The 16,652-nt window shown below is 44.7% G+C and overlaps 2 protein-coding genes across 4 annotated transcripts in view; one reads left to right on the top strand and one right to left on the bottom strand.

Annotated features, from left to right (window-relative positions):
• The first annotated feature begins 369 nt into the window (after positions 1-369).
• On the top strand, positions 370-7,988 carry septin10 (septin 10). 2 transcript variants are annotated; one of them, XM_076747327.1, is made up of 10 exons: positions 370-523; positions 1,268-1,382; positions 2,003-2,198; positions 2,375-2,561; positions 4,199-4,360; positions 4,797-4,893; positions 5,340-5,508; positions 5,589-5,721; positions 5,935-6,113; positions 6,558-7,988. In XM_076747327.1, the coding sequence occupies exons 1-10, from the start codon at positions 494-496 to the stop codon at positions 6,571-6,573; spliced, it is 1,284 nt and encodes a 427-aa protein (XP_076603442.1). In that variant the 5' UTR covers positions 370-493; the 3' UTR covers positions 6,574-7,988. The 2 variants fall into 2 exon arrangements, with proteins under 2 accessions (XP_076603442.1, XP_076603441.1); XM_076747326.1 differs by lacking the exon at positions 370-523 and having other exon boundaries at positions 1,235-1,382.
• A 3,514-nt stretch (positions 7,989-11,502) lies between these two features.
• LOC143330547 (E3 ubiquitin-protein ligase SH3RF3-like) overlaps positions 11,503-16,652 on the bottom strand; it is an 87,029-nt gene continuing 81,879 nt past the window's right edge. Inside the window, exons 9-10 of one of the 2 annotated variants that reach the window (XM_076747211.1) lie at positions 15,745-16,118; positions 11,503-15,621 (exon numbers count right to left, since the gene is read on the bottom strand). In XM_076747211.1, the coding sequence (XP_076603326.1) occupies positions 15,453-15,621; positions 15,745-16,118 (543 nt within the window). In that variant the 3' untranslated portion in view covers positions 11,503-15,452. The remainder of the gene's footprint in view (positions 15,622-15,744; positions 16,119-16,652) is intronic. The other variant, XM_076747212.1, reaches the window with a different exon arrangement.

The following is a 16,652-nucleotide window of genomic DNA, read 5'->3' as shown; positions in this document are numbered from 1 at the left end:
AGATTAAAATTCATATGCGAAACCAAGAATGAAAACTATAGTGGAGAAGCTGTTGGATGTAGATGTTGCGCTGAATCAGCTTTTCCATTTTTCTGACAGTGCGCAAGATGTCATGGAAGCGACTGGGAAAATTAACTTGCGCTGTACCATTATACAGAGAATGGGGGGGACAAATGTATCACCACAATAAATTAACATTGTTTGACGACAATTTCTCACAACTGTAGTGTATTTCTTTTTTGAAAAATGTTGGATATCTAAAGTCCCGTGGCAGATTGTCCTGATTTATTGCATTTTGGTTTTAAATCATATTTAAAAACGCTAGATTTCACCTCATTCCTATCTTGTTTTGAGTAGTCTCGTCTGTCCAGTTGTCGACGGTAGACACAGTGAGGCGGTCCCGATCAAGGTTCTAAAAAAAGAAGTTGGTGTTCACTCAGTTTTGTTGTATTATTTCTGAATCTATCTCAAGTGTAAACATCTGGCTGAAACTATGGCGTCTTCGGATGTTGCTCGGCAGCCGGTTAGTATTTTCCTTCTTTCGGGTTCACAAATGACATTGTTCTTGTCAGTTGAGCAGGGAGTGTCCCTGGCTATCATTTAGTTAGCTACCGCTAGCCTGGTACAATAACTACTTTTTGTCTTTCAAGTTATTGAAAACACGACAGTTCAAAGTAACTCACAGTGTTGAACGGAAAAACAGACCTTCCATTTACATCGACATACATCCAGAACATTATGCGGGACTTTTCAGTGAAACTTTTCAACTTTTCAACGGGCATTCCGAAGTTACATCTTCCACCAAAATACACGGCGGAGGACGCTAGCTAGCCAACACTACGCTAAGTTAGCCATTCAAAAGTGAAAAGTTTCTGAAAATAGTTGTGTGTTGCCTAGTTAAACACTCCTGTGCCGCAGATAATAGTAAAAAACTGATAAAGTCTAAGATCGTGTTTTACAGGTTGTAGGTACAGTGGTAGTTACGGAGTCTGATGAGCGCCACTAAATCTCTACATTTTTGAATGGAGTTTGGTTGGTTACTCCAAACAAGTCATTTGGTCAAAAATATCATCCCTACAACAAATTAGCATTAGCATATGAAACTGGAGGGGAATGGCTTGCAAGTGAACAGTTTTTAAAAGCAGACTCCTGTGCTTTTGCTGCTGAAATAATCCCATGTCCCTGGGGCATAATTTTTCTTATTTTAGGAGAAAATGGCTGCAGCATCAAGAAAATGATCAGTCTGTGTGTGTTATTTCTTCCTCAGGATAAAGGAGTCCGGCCCCTGTCCCTGGCTGGCCATGTGGGCTTTGACAGCCTCCCGGATCAGCTCGTCAACAAGTCCATCTGCCAGGGCTTCTGCTTCAATATTCTCTGCATTGGTACATTTTCATACACTCACACACGTACAGCACATGCACAATACACACACTCTTGCTGAAACACAGATACACACAGGATGCTACTACTAAAATATATTCTTCACTCATGTGGCATTGCATGCACACACTCCTTGATTCATTGCTATTGCTGAGGTCTTGTCTGATATTATAGCTCCTCTCCTCCTGCTCCTGCTACAGTACCTTGTAATCCCAGTGGCAGTGCCTGATACTCTTAATAACTGAGTATTAGTCAGAGTATTAGGAGCTGAAGTAGGGATGATAGCAGCACTGTGATGAGAAGGATGCTGCTGGCTCTAAACTCTTGACCAGTGAATGTGTGTTTTGATGAATGTGTAATACTTTTTCTTCCTCAGCAATTACCATCTCTGTGTCTTTTAGCAAAACACCGTCCCCCCTGACTGCTTCAGTGCAGCTGGATTGTAGACTTGGAGCTTCATATTGAGCCATCCTTCCCAGAGCAAATTAAGTTTTAGGAAAATTGCATTGAAAGCAGCTTGTTTTGGCGTCAGAGTGCCAATCTGATGCTCCCTCCACTAAACTGGATTTCAACCATCAAGTTCAATTTCTAAAAATTGTGTCCCATCTCTTTCTGGCTCAAGGTGAAACCGGCATTGGAAAGTCCACCCTGATGGACACGCTGTTCAATACCAACTTTGAGAACTTTGAGTCATCCCACTTTGAGCCTCAGGTGAAGCTGCGGGCTCAAACCTATGATCTACAGGAGAGCAACGTCAGACTACGTCTTACTGTGGTCAACACTGTGGGCTTTGGAGACCAAATGAACAAACAGGAGAGGTGGGAGGAGTGTTTGTGCGAGGGTTTTATTGACAGTGAGTGACAGAGTGACAGGCTCAGATTGTTTGAGAGAGTGAATGTGATAAATAATCTATTTAAAACTCATGGTCACTGTGAACTGATCTGTGTTTACCTTTTGTAGAGCTCAAATTTCTACCTTTCTTTCTGTCCTGTAGCTATCAGCCGGTGGTGGACTACATCGACAGGCAGTTTGAGAGTTATCTGCAGGAGGAGCTTAAAATCAAGCGCTCTCTTCACAACTACCATGACTCACGAGTCCACGCCTGCCTTTACTTCATCTCCCCCTCAGGCCATTCCCTCAAATCCCTGGACCTGGTCACTATGAAGAAACTAGACAGCAAGGTAGGAGAAGGATTAGTGTGTGTGCGTGTGTTGAAAGGTTGGACTCATGCATTGATTTGTCAACACATCAGGTGGCTTTTCAACATCCCCTTAGATATGACATTCAGGAAATACCATTGAATATTTAAAGCTATATCCCAGACAGGATTCAGTATCAAGCACTTAAAAAATGTTGTTTGACAAAGTAATTGTGTTAGATTGTGGCATTTGCCTTTTCTTTTGTGGAACCACTTAAAAGCTTAGTTATTAGTAGATACAGCTATCATAAATAAACAAAAAACAATATCAATAAACTGAATGGCTGTAAGTGGAGGGAGGTTTGGTGTTACCAAGAGGTGATGGTGCATTGACTTAAAATGTGACTGATTCTGCTGATATTTTGATATGGATTCGTCAGTTCTTTGGACTGCCGTAGAACCCTGTCCTGCATATGGAGCACAACAGACGCTGAGGAAATGGAATGAACATTACACAATTATAAACTGATTTGTATGTGATAATGGGAAGTATGGTATTAGAGACTATGCTGTGGTCATTTCTAGACTTTCCTCCATGCTGTTTTATGCCTGACTGTGGGGAGTGGTTCTCTATCCAACTGGCTGAACCCCTCCCTTTGCTCTTGAAGTGGTCAGAAACTTTCCCATGCTCCCTGTGTGTAGCGACTTTGTTTTTTGTGTGTTTGTGTGATTTCGCTGCCCTGGAGTGTCAGTAACCCTGGATTTGCGTGTGAATGGACTAGAAAAAGCAGTGGAATGCGTAATCACCTCACGCACACACACTTGAGTTGTCCTTTTGTGTCACTGTACAGACAGACGCAGAAAGAGGCATTTGTTGAATCTGCAGCGCTGACGGAGAGACAGTCAGTCATTCAGACAGCTGTTGGAACAGATCTCCTAGCATTGTTTTGTTTTCTCTGCTGGGATCAGTGTGTGTGTGTGTGTGTGTGTGTGTGTGTGTGTGTGTGTGTGTGTGTGTGTGTGTGTGTGTGTGCGTGCGCGCACATGGGTGTGTGGTCTGGCCCAGAAGCTTGCCTAGTGACAACAACTCATTCCAAGCCTCTCTTTGGTGCGACGACATGACGGACAGACAGGCAGGAGTGGAATGTGGGAAGACTTGGACCGCAGAGTTGGTTGCGGGGCCAGAAATAACATAAGTAAACCTGGTTTATATAACAGCAGCACAAAAGCAGTTTTGAAAAGTATTTGAGATAAAGTAATGAAAACAAAAAGTGTTGGAATTGTACTGTTGTCTGTACTTTGCTGGAGTCAGACTGGTGGATGCCTTTGCAGTGTCGCTTCGTGGTATGTTGATCAGTGAGATTGGCTTGTTTTAGCTGTGGCACTTCCTGTCTGTGGCATCCGGGGCAGCTCCGCTCAGACTTCAGGGAAGTTTGCTGTTACCAATTTTGTCTTAATAAGCTCTTTAATGTAAAGCTACATTCAAACTAAACACATCTAATTGCCACCACACCACAGTGGCGTTTGTTATTTATGTTCTCACGTTATGAAATATAGATGCACATGTTTTTCCAGATCACGCTGAAGCTTTAACCGTAAAGTCTGCAGATCATACTATTTATATTTGATAACGATTGCTGAGGAAGAAGAGCCGTGAACATGAATCCCGTCTTGCTGTAGGTGAACATCATCCCAGTCATCGCCAAAGCCGACACCATCAGCAAGAGCGAGCTGCACAAGTTCAAGATCAAAATCATGAGCGAGCTGGTCAGCAACGGCGTCCAGATCTACCAGTTCCCCCTGGACGACGAGACCGTAGCTAAGGTCAACACTACAATGAATGTAAGAAAATACACACACACACACTCTAACACCACTAGAACTAGAGTACTTTCTTAAGCCTGGGTTATGCTAGAACTGCTACTCTGACAGCTGAGAATTACGTATTTCAATTCAAAGACCCAGTTTTTAAGCTTGGTTTTTTTGTTTGTGTGGATTTTTCAGGTCAGTCTGACAGATCTACACTAAACTCCCATCCGTGTGCTGTGGTTTTATTTCCAGAATTGAACTCGCATTTCTTTATAGCGTCAGTGAGGTTGTAAAAATATAACTTAAACATGCAGACACGGTGTGTGTATGTGTGTGAGCTGGTGTAAACAGCTGTGGCTTAATGAGTGTATAAATGTACTTGCACGGTTTTTCATGAACTAAGTTGTCAGTTTTGGTTGCAGTTCTGTAGATCCAGCCAAGTTATAATAAGATAATATGTTTTTCGTAGGGTCATTTGCCGTTCGCTGTAGTTGGCAGCACAGAGGAAGTCTGCGTGGGCAATAAGATGGTGAAGGCTCGTCAGTATCCCTGGGGTGTAGTACAAGGTAGGATGGATCATTGTTACTCCACTGTGCTTGTATATCCAGAGACCTTGCTGTTAATTGCTGGAGCTCATTGATTGAATGTGTCTGTTTATCTTTTCTACATTTTCTCTCCCCCCCTCACAAGAATTACCTCACATATAAATGAGTGCTGTGGCAGAAAGAGCTCGATAAACCGTAACTCAGCAGAGTCAGTGTTAGCTGCCACTCAAGCCACAGTTACAACTACAAGAAATATCATTACTGCGGCTGTCACACCATCATTTTTCAATTTTTTTTCAGTGGAAAGGAAATTCAGAAATCACCAGTCTGACTAAAATCACGATATGCTGCTAACGCAATTTCTGTCAGAATAATTGCATCATGAGTTTTTTGCAAATGGTTCAGCCCTGTGTTGGACAGCTGGGCGGCTAATCCTTTGATTTGTCTGTTTATTTGTTGTGCGTCAGTGGAGAACGAGAACCACTGTGACTTTGTGAAGCTGAGGGAGATGCTGATCTGTGTGAACATGGAGGACCTGAGAGAGCAGACTCACACTCGCCACTATGAGCTGTACAGACGCTGCAAACTGGAGGAGATGGGATTCAAAGACACAGGCCCGGAGTGCAAGCCCGTCAGGTGAGCTGCCAACTCGTGAACACCTGTGCGGACGCGGCGCACAGCTGACGCGACTGACCGCTCTGTGTGTGTGCGTGCAGCTTGCAGCAGACTTACGAGGCCAAGCGTCAGGAGTTCCTGGTGGAGCTGCAGAAGAGAGAGGACGAGATGAGGCAGATGTTTGTGCAGAGGGTGAAGGAGAAGGAGTCTGAGCTGAAGGAGGCTGAGAGAGAGGTGAGCAGACACGCAAACACAACCACAGCGCGCGTGTCAACGTGGCCGCGACGAGAGGCAGTGAAATAAATCTTTAGACAGTTTCACATCTGATTTGCTCTTAGTGTGGGACAGCAGCACATTACTTGGAGAGTCATTTGTTGCGTCATAGAAAGGCAGAATGGAGGCGTGTGTGTGTAGCTCAGCCCCGTCGCTCTCCTGCCTGTGTTTCAGCTGCAAAGTCGCTTTGAGCAGCTGAAGCGCCTCCACGCAGACGAGAAGGCGGCTCTGGAGGAAAAGAAGAGACTCCTGGACGAGGACCAGAGTTCCTTCAGCAAGAGACGAGCTGCCGCCCAGCTCCTGCAGGCCCAGAGCCTCACCGCCAACGGCAAGAAGGACAAGGACCGCAAGAAGTAAGAGGCCTGTCCAGAAGCTAATCATTTCGAGCCGTTATCGACCGTCTATTGGCACTGAGCTCAGCACTCGAGAGATTTCTATAATACAGAACACGTTGCCATCTGCTGGTTAGATTTATGTGGGGCAACAAATCTGCTAACCACATGTTATCAGTGCATGTAAGATTTGTGAATGAGAGCACTGACTGACAGGACTTTGCACTCGCAAACAGTAAACTGGGTTGTGTAAACTGTGTACATTTTCAACCCTGATCAATTACTGAATGAGAACGGATAGTTTTGTAAACATAAAGACAGAGGAACAAGTTCAGTGTCGGAGACGAATGCATGAAGTGGACGTTGAAGTTCCAAACTGTGTAGCAGTGCAGTGAAGTCATGTGATGTGAGCTGCGGTCATTTGAAGTCGCTTTAAATTTCTCGCCTCCTCCTTCTCTCTTCCAGCTCCGGCTTCATGTGAAGAGGGATCCGAAGCACGCTCCACTATGACCAGTATAATCAGCGACAGTCTGCCCACATCCTTCCCAGCCCCTTGTGGGCCAGTCTCAAACACTAATCAGGAAACCCCCACACAGACGAGCAGTGCGTGTGTGTGTGCGAATTTTGTCCTGTGTACACTTTCCTCAATGGTATTTTTAATCTTCTTTGTGGGTTTTACACCTGTGTAGTTTTTAATATTTATCCTTTCATTTTTATATAAAACCTTTACCTTCCATCTACAGAACCTCCCTCTTTTTCTTTTTTAACTTCTGCCCAGACTGAGGGACACCTCAGCGCGCCCATCCTCACACGGCCGCCTCATTAGATGCTGTACGTCGATCAAAGGTACAAACAGCACATTGAAAGGGACCTCAGCCGAGTCCAGTTGCTGCAGATTTTAGCCCTCCTTGGATAAAACAACCGACAGTCCGTCGCTTTATTATTTATTCAGCTAACAGCTGCTCTCCAGCGGCGCTGCTGCTGCGGTGGGACAGAAAATAGTGCGAGCATAGCAGCTCTGTGCGATCCTGTGATGTTAAAATATCGCCGTCATGGACCCCACAGAGAGCTGCGTGCAGCCAAATCCAGCAATGTGACAGAATCCGTGTCTGAAAGGGGCTCGTTTCTGAAGGTTGGTCGCCATAAGCACGGCCACAGGGCATTAAATCCGTGATCCGTTTCCTGTGTTATCTGATTTGTTTTTGATGCTGCACGCTTTTCCTGAGAGCACACCAGCATTACAAACGCCTGCAGGAGCCACCGATTCTCCTGCTGTTTGAAAGGGAATGAGTTATTTATGAACTTTGAACTCCTCCTGTCCGATCACAGTTTGACAGTTTTCTACGAGGGCGAGGCTTGATTCTGGATTAGGTACATTTTACTGCATATATTTATATATATTGTGTTTTACTTGCTCCCTTGTTTTTGTTTTTTTTTTTGACATAAACAGTGGAAGTCTGTCTGGAAAGAGCTGACTCGTGGAGAAAATGCATCATGTCAAGTCAGTGTTTGTCGAGGGAATACAGGCGGGGCGGGGGGGTTGTATTTGTGACTGTACTATTATCATTTCTTTATTCGCGTCTCTCTGGAGTCTGCCACAGAGTCAACACTGGTGCTGGTTTCCAGTAAAGTGTGACTTCTAAACCAGCGTTTACTCACAAACACTGCCACTTTGTATTTCCACCAGTGCTTATGTGTGAGTGCCTTATCTGTGTGGAGCCTGCTCACACACACACACGATCCACTTAACGTGTACATCCAGGGAAACACACCGACGCCTGATGGAGAAACACTTTAAAACACGTTTGTACTACACTTGTATTTAAGGAATAAACAGTGTTATGTGGGAGCTTTTTTTCATTCTTTCTAAATAAATCTTTGTATTTTGTCTTGATAGATTCTGTCTGTTTTCATCTCACAATCTGATATTTTAAAACAAAACTTCCAGTTTGTGTTTATTTCATGCAGATTTAACACATTCAGAGTTTGGACACTGGTCCTGATACAGTTTAGCTGACTGATATATAAAGCACCAATACCAGGAAATGACATGTTAATACAGTTTTTGTCCATTGGTGAGATGGTGGCATCAGTGCTGGAAGAAGTAGTCTTATGCTGTACATCAGTAACCATAATAGAAAATAAACATATAGGAGTACTGTTACAAAGTTCTGCTTTTATTCAGGTAAAAATTAAGAAGCATGATCAATAAAATACACTAAAATATCAACTGAAAGTACTCAGGAGATTATATTTCAAGACAGTTGGGACACTGAGATGTAAACAAAATATCACGATTAGCAAAACACTGAAACTCCACTTTGAATTGAAAATAGGAAAAAGACAAATGTTGAAACAGAAATTTCAGTTTTTGAAAATGATATCCTCATTTTGACTTTGATGCCAGCAACACGTTTCAATGAAGTTGGTACAGGGTCATGTTTCTTCTTCTGACACCAAGTGTTTGAGAACTGAGGAGACAAACTGCCGTCACTGTGAAAGTGGAATGTTTTCTCATTCCTGCTCGATGTACAATTTCAGCCACTCAACAGTTCACCGTCTCCTTTGTCATGTTTAATAATGCGCCAAAGATTTTCACTGGGTGACGAGCTGGGACTGCAGGCAGGCCACTTTATCTCCTGGACTCTTTCACTCTGCAGTCATGCTGCTGGAATATGTGCAGAATGTGGTTTGGTGTTGTCTTGCTGAAATAAGCAAGACCTTCCTTGAAAAAGATGATTGACAGATGTGCATGTTAGCCATGCCATGTGCACCCATGCACCCCCGTCCCATCACAGAGGCTGGCTTTTCAACTGTACGCGGCGTCCATGATTCCCAAAAATAATTTCGAATGTTGACTCGTCAGACCACAGGACAGCTTTCCACGTCCCCTCAGTCCATCAAATGAGCTCAGAGAAGGCGGCAGCAGCTCTCTGGATCTGGTTCATGTATAGTTTTGTCTTTGCGTGGTAGAGTTTCAGCTTCATTTGTGGATGCAGCGATGAACTGTGTTCGCAGACGATGGCTTCTGGAAGTGTTCTGAGCTCATGCAGTGATGTCCACTACAGAATCAAGTCTGTTTTCAAAGCAGTGCTGTCTGAGGGACCAAAGACCACAGCCAGCCAATACTGGTTTTTCTTCTTATTCTTAATTTGTTGCTCAGTCTGTCACAGACTAGTGAACCTCTCCCCATCTTTCCTTCAGAAACACTGAGTCTCTCTGGGAGGCTCTTCTTATACCCAATCATGTTACTCACCTGTTGCCAGTTAACCTAATTAACTGAGATGATCCACCAGCTGTTTCCTTTTAGCCTTTCATGACTTCTCCAGTCTTTTGTTGCCACTGTTCAAACTTTTTTGCTGGCAGCAAATTCTAAATGAGGATATCATTTTCAAAAACAATGAAATTTCTCTGTTTCAACATTTGATATGTTGACTTGCTGCTATTTTCAGTTAAATATGGGGTTTCAGTGTTTTGTAAATCATCACATTCTGTTTCTATTTACATTTTACACAGCGTCCCAACTTCTTGGGAAACAGGGTTTTAAGTTAGAGTAACAATCTCAGACTATAAAAACATGGAGGAGTACGGTTACAATTTCAAGTTCTGCTTTCAAAATATTCAAGTAAAAATTTAGAAGTATCAGTAAAATGCACTTGAAATACAAAAACTCATACAAGAGAACATTAGAAAATTATTGGATTAAGATGTAAGCAGTGATTTAATGCAGCTGGTCAAAGTGGAGCTATGTTAACTACTTTATATACCATTAGGAATTGTCCTGATAACAATATATCATTTAATATATTCACCTGATGTTTTTTTAATGTAAAATCCTACAAAAAAGTACACTATTTCCCACTGAAATGCAGTGGATTTCAATAGAAAGTAGCATAAAATGGAAATACTCAAGTAGCTCAAAATTGTACTTTGTGTATTTAGTTACTTAGTAAAATTTCAAATGCAGTGACACACTGTCCAAACTGTCTCAATAAGCAGACAAACAAAACTTTTGACTTCATATTTAGGATGAGGTCACATGTCAAAGGACACGCCTGGTTGGTCACCTGGTGTTGAAGCAAAGGGAAGGAACAGCAGCTGTGATGCATGCTGGGAAAAATCTATGAAGGGACACCAGGAACAGAGTTTGAGTCCAGTGTTGGACAGTGTGCTGTCCTTCAGACTGCAGGGCATCACTTCAGGGTTTTTGTCCTTTGTCTGTGTCCAGTAGGTGTGACGCAGCTAATTCTATGTGCTGTTTGTCTAAATAACTGCACGAAAGGACAAAAATTACATCTGCATTAACACCGTTTCACTATATCTGAACACACACACACTCACAAAGGGGCCGCCCTGTTCCGCCTGGTAGAGGTCTTCTTCCCTGCAGTGTCTTACCCTCCGGCTCTGCTGCCCTTCATGTGACTTCGAGCTGGCACACAGACAGGAAGACAGACAGGTCTGGCGTAAAGCAGAGGAATGCTGATCGATTCCCCGCGGGGGCCTGCAGCACCTCGCTGGGAAGAGGCCGCCCCCGAGGAGACCCATTTCACTGAGGCAAACTGTGGAGAAAGTGCGTGCATGTGTCCGTGCGCTGACACCTTTCGCTCCTCTCCCGCTTCTCCTGCCAGAGGTGAACACTATCTCTGCACTGCAGAAATCTGAAAAATCAAAATTTGCTGCCTGCCTCCAGCTCGCCTTAAATATAGCAGTTTGAATTTGTGCGTTCGTGTCGAGCTTTTCTGTGTGAGCTTACATCCAAGATAGCTGTCATACCCCCTGCGCTCGCACACACACGCAGACATTCACACACGCATACCCTTGTCACCTTTCGCTAGTCACTCTAAATGCAAATGGAGGTGATCATTGGAGACAGGCCCGGCTGCTGGAGAGATGAGGTTGTCATTTAAGGGGAGTGCCGGCGACGCTCTGAAATTACCAATTACACACCTCGTCCATGCCAGTGTTGGCTTGAGAACACAGGAGAGACGGAGGGAGAGAAAGGAGGAGGATGGGGAGAAAGAGAAGGAGGTGAGGGAGGGCATGAGGAGAGGATGGATGGAATGTTGAAAAGGCAGGAAGAGCAGCCTTAAGCATCCTTCACTAGCATGATAAAGCCGGTAATACTGTGTCAGACAACTGTACCTGGAGTGTTGCTCATAAGGCTTCCTAAGCTCATAATGAGCACGCTGTGAGTGCAGATAATTAGAATTAGAGCAGGATATAATATGATTCTGAGGATGAGTCCTCCAAAGGGCAACTGTAAAACCCTAATGGGCCATACAGGTAATGTGTTTGTTAAGCATGAGAGTACACAAGTGTTTCCTTTCCCTCTCTGTGTTATCTCCATCACGAAGCTGCGGGGTGGGGGGGGGGGGTGCACAAAGACACGGTGCAAAGCTGTTTTAAAACAAAGGCATTTATTGCGAAAAATGCACTTGACATGAAAAAACAATCAAAATCAGCCACGGGTCATCAGTACAAGACGATGTATAATGATCACATGGTAGAGAGCGCTGGGCACGGCCAGTGCAGAGCATGACTTCAATGGCACAAAAGGCCTATAAATATTCTGCACAATATAGAATTATATATATACTTTCTTTTTTTTTTTTTTGTTTCTCTCGCTGTACCGCTGTAATCAAGCCCACTCAGCCCTGATGAGGCGTTCAGGCCGCACCACACATTTTCATAAAGGTCCTTTTTTTTTTTCTGTAAAGAGCTACATACAGAGGCCCCCTCCCCTCACACGCACACACGCGCACACACACAGTATCCATAGGAACAAATATGGCCGACATCTAATTCAAGATGGCAGGGTGAGTGCTCAGGCTTCCTGGAGGGACGAACAGGGAGTGGACGCTAATTTGATATCCAATGAAAAATCGGATGTGCAACGGTGCTTTTTATGTTGTGTTCATGCCCAATAAGAAACTACCACTGCCGCTGACGGCTTCCTCACATTTTCCAAGCCGTCGCCATGAGCTCCCAAGTGGTATTTACAACCAGGAAGCTGAGACCAAAGACGAGCTTACTTACATCACGGGAACAAAACGGAACACAAACGGCATGAAAACACTGGTTCGAGATATCTGATGTAAAGTGACCACCGTGCAGTGGTTTCATTCCTGATGTTGTAAACTCTCCTCCTCCTCACAGCATCAACCTCACGCACAAAAGAGTAACTGCTGACATCGATCGATCTCAGACACGAATGAGGACTTGTGCTTAAGTTTGACTCAGTAGAAATTAGAGTCCTCCAGCTCAGCGGGCGTACAGACAGAAAAGGGAAACCCTGCTCGGAGCTGTGCGAAAAGCCAGCAGCGGGCTCGTCGTACCGATGGGAAAGAAAGGAAGAGGCAGGAGATGGGTTGGTTTGCCTCCTGTAAATACTTTAGAGTGTGTGTGTGTGCTGGCATTTGTAGGCACTAGGGTTTGACTGACAGGTTTTCAAGGCCAATGCAGACATTTTTGGAGCGAAGCTTCCAATGACTCATATCTTCTGCCAAAATTTGACATTTAATTTTGACCATTTTAACGGTGAATAAGCTGGCACTCCAACTTGGCTCATCCAAAACACGGTGACACTTCATAGTGTAGTGCACTTGAGTGAAACAGGTTTGAATACACAAAATTGGCCAATTAAAAAAGGAATTATGTAAAGAATCAGAGAGATCCTGACTGAAAAGCGATATTTGTCAGTCGAGCCGTAGTCTTGTAATGTGTGTTTGAGATGTGACTTACAGTCTCCAGCTGAGCTGTGACCTGCTGGAGGGAAAAAAAAAAAAAATCTTAATCTGGTGTTGTTGCTTTCATCTGTTGCTCCAGATGCACAGGATTACCCATAATGCACTGCCAGCAGCCAGAGGATGATCGCAGAGCACGCCGCTCTCAGTAATGCCTGTGTATGTTTCTCTAACATGTTCTTTGTTCACGTTTCTTCACAGTTTAATGGATCGGGTGGGAAAAAATCAAACACTCAGTCCAGACTTCTCGTGTTTTTGTCTCATCAGTGACAGGTCGACATGGAAATATTAAAATCAACAAAAATTGCATGCTTCAATCTGAGGAAACGGGGGCGAGAGTAAACTCGTGGCAGGGAGCTGCATCTCTGTGTCGGATTCTTTGTCTTGTGCTTGTTTTCGGCACGTCTGTGGAGAGCTTTCTGCGAAGTCTCACATGTGAGTGTTTATGGCACAGTCACATCATATGGGAATAAGAAGCGACAGAAGTTTCTAAACTGTCGTGGCGCTGCAGCGTTTTGTTGACTCTGAGATGCTTTTCACCGCTGCGCTGCGGAAAAAAACAAAGAAATTCGAAAGCTGTGCCGCTTTTCAGGAGCAGAATGTCTATCTGGAACTCTGTATTTGTTGTCTTTCCCATATGACGTGAATGCAGCTCAGCGAGAAATGTGCTTGGCCTTTGACAGACTCTCACCTGGCTGTGACCTAATTAGACATTTGTGCGCTCAGCCAATGGGTGTGCCTCACCTGTGTGCACATGGCCAGTCGTTGTTTGTGCTTCATTCTGGCTCAAACAGGTGAAGAAAACCGTTCATGCCCTTCAATATTCACTGATACACAGTCAGCATTGAAATCCCGCTGACCTCACACACACACGCACACACACACATTCACACACACACAGACTTAGCGGGTCAAGCTCTGAGTTTCGCTGTGCTTCTATGTCCAGAAACAGGGGAAACAAAGGTAGATGGTTGTGACTGGATGTAAACTAGACAAGCCTGGATCCACACTGAGGACGCAGAGATCCACGAAGCAGACTGACTACACACTCACTGAAGCCGTACAAAAATACTTGTTAAAGGTCGACGATATCAGAGGAGAACTTGTTGTCAAAGGTTGGCAGTTGTGTGATGAAAAACTCGGGTCCCTGCCTTCTGACTTCGGGCGTTTTCCCCTCCATCGTTCACTCTTCCACGAGCATCGAATCTGCACGCGTTTGCTTTCGCGATATTGCTGCAGTCAGACAAAAACTCTCAACAGCATCTCAAGAAAAGGCTCAGGAAGAGGGCTTACTTTTAGCTGTCTTTGTGACACTCTTGTATTTGGACCAAATGCATTAGAAACTCCATTTTTGGTTGGTTGGTTTGGGATTTTTTTGTAATTTCAAACTAAAAAGGCTGGATCAGGATTTTCTTTTTGTGTGACGAGGAGCGTGTAAAATACCGTACACGTGGGCATATTGGCAGGTTGTATCAAATATTACCAAGTGCATTCTTTCTCTCTATAATTCAACAGAGAAGATCCAAAAACTTTATCAATACAAATCAATTATTTAAAGAGTTTCTTCCTACATTCAGCAAGCCAGTTTATGCAGTTAAACCCAGCTGTGGGGCGTCTATAAAGGAAATTTAAAGTTAAAAAATGCGGGTATAAATCTATGTAAGAGATAAATAGAAAAATGAATTGCCTAATCCATGTTTCACCTTTTGTACCATTTTGTTTTTAAATTAAGATTTCTGTGACAGATCACAGCATGACTAGTTTGGGACAACACAAACATCTATTTCAACATATATATATATATTAAAAAAAAACACAATAATGCTACATGCATTGTTATTAACATATATTGTGTTGATAAGAAACACATGAGCTTGTTGTCACAAACTAGACACGGAGATGTGCTTACAATGATCCTGGAGCGTAGGCTCACACACTTCCCTCATCACCTGCCCATAAATCTTCACTTTTCAACCAAAGAAAGCACCCGAATTCAAGTTCTGAGGTCTCAGTGGAAAGCAGAGCTAATGCTTTTTGTGCTAGTGTTTGCTGGTGGATGATGCCAAGGAGGAGAACTGGGAGGCAGGGTTTGTCTTTCTGTGCTCTTTGAGTCTGTGTGGTTTCAGTAGTCAACATCGCGGGGTCCGGACAACGAGCCTGGTGAAGCCCCTCTGACCCCGACGCTGTCCCTGGGCGACTGGCGGGAAACTCTGCCCTGCTTCCTGTGTAGCTGGTCGTAGCCGAGGCTAGCTTTCCTGTGTGTGTGTGTTTGTGTTGGGTGTGTGGATTAGTTGGACCGACACAGGTTTCTGAAGGACGGCTACTGTCAATGGTGCATTCAGTAGCTTCTAATTTGCTTATTTTCAGACCTAAAATTCCAGTGTTTGCTGACAGATTGAACACATCAAGTGCAACAAAAAGTCTCCATTGAAATCCAAACTTTTTCCGAGTTTTAGCAGCTTCTTAAAGCCGAGCTTCATCTTTAATCCAAAAGTGTAATTCTGGGAAACCAATGTCGGTCCATCCTTCGTGTGTGTGCGCAGCTGTGGAGCTTGTGTGTGTGTTTTGTGACTCAGAAACAGGAACAGTGTGTGTTTTTTTGTCCACTTTTTCCAGCTCAGAAGCTCTCGACGAAGCTGCTGGGAAACAGGCCGGTCTGTCCCGTCCTCTGCAGGGTGCCTTTGTACCAGCCGTCGTCCCTCTTCTTATGGACAAACACCACGTCCCCCTCCCGCAGCTCGATCTCCGCCTCGCTCTGGGGCGGGTAGGGCACCACCACACGATACCTGCCGCACACAGAGACAGGTGTAACACACGTGAAGCTGTGGGCGAGGGTGGGTGTGCATACATTATGTGTTTATCTGTCTTTACGTGTGTGTTTTCCTGTGTGGATGAGTGTGTGTGCCCACCTCTCTCTGGACAGGGGTTTGGGTTCAGGCCGGAGGACCATCAGAGCGTTGCCGGCGCGTGTGGCCGGGGGCGACCTGGGGAAATTGGTGTCGAGGGAGCCGGACTTCCTGTGCAGAGGCTCTAGTCCTATGGCCCCCGCCATGTCGCTCTCGATCGGACAGGAGCCGGCTCGCCCCTGCGAGGCCATCGGGCAGGAACCTGAGCGGGCGTGGTGGTGATGGTGGTGAGGATGGTGGGCGGGGTCGGTGGCCACGGCGCCTTGGCCGGCCAACGAGGGGTCGTGGGTGGGCGGGGAGGAGGGAGGGGAGCGAGGTTTCTTCTTGGCTGCTGCCCCCGACAAGAGCTTCAATAAACCTCCTGCTTTCCTCTCCTTCTAAGGATGGACGAAGCGAGGGAAGAGGATAAGGGAGATGAAAGGGGAGAGGATGGAGGCGCAGAGGGAGGGAGGAACAAGACAACAAACAAACAGAAATGCTGGTGAGATATAGAGGAATGTCAGTTTCATGGGGCCAATCTGGAAAAGTGACAAGATTGTAATGAAAGCGGTCTCTGAATATCTGCCACCGCGGAGAACAAATCCACTCCCTACACATTAATCAAAAAACACATTCATGAAGCAAACAGAAAAATATCTTCCCATTGACTCCGTACGACAGGTGGAATGAAACCGGCGACGAAAGCACAATTATTTCATTGAGGGCAGACAGTAAAGCAAGGTGAGCTGTTCCCCTTTCAATATTCATATGTACACATGGGATTGCTAGAGGACAGAGACATGAAATGTGTTTTTCATGCTGCTGCTTTGGTGGAAGGACACTGAGGACATGTCCCTTGTATTTTTGCAAATGTAAATATCTGAGAAGTACTCATGATCACTTTCTTCCCCAGAGGTAGATGAGAAGTTCGA

This window comes from Chaetodon auriga, chromosome 13 (genome assembly GCF_051107435.1).
Source record: "Chaetodon auriga isolate fChaAug3 chromosome 13, fChaAug3.hap1, whole genome shotgun sequence".
Lineage (NCBI taxonomy): Eukaryota > Metazoa > Chordata > Actinopteri > Chaetodontiformes > Chaetodontidae > Chaetodon > Chaetodon auriga.
The sequence above is the reverse complement of the archived record's forward strand: the minus strand, read 5'-3'. Positions and strand labels throughout refer to the sequence as shown.

Bases quoted from the DNA above. Each gene is read 5' to 3' on its own strand.
- septin10 (XM_076747326.1), top strand. From the start codon at position 1,235: ATGATCAGTCTGTGTGTGTTATTTCTTCCTCAGGATAAAGGAGTCCGG. The intron at 4,361-4,796 runs GTAAGAAAATAC...TGTTTTTCGTAG, and splicing joins AGGTCAACACTACAATGAAT to GGTCATTTGCCGTTCGCTGT. The intron at 5,509-5,588 runs GTGAGCTGCCAA...GTGTGCGTGCAG, and splicing joins CCGGAGTGCAAGCCCGTCAG to CTTGCAGCAGACTTACGAGG.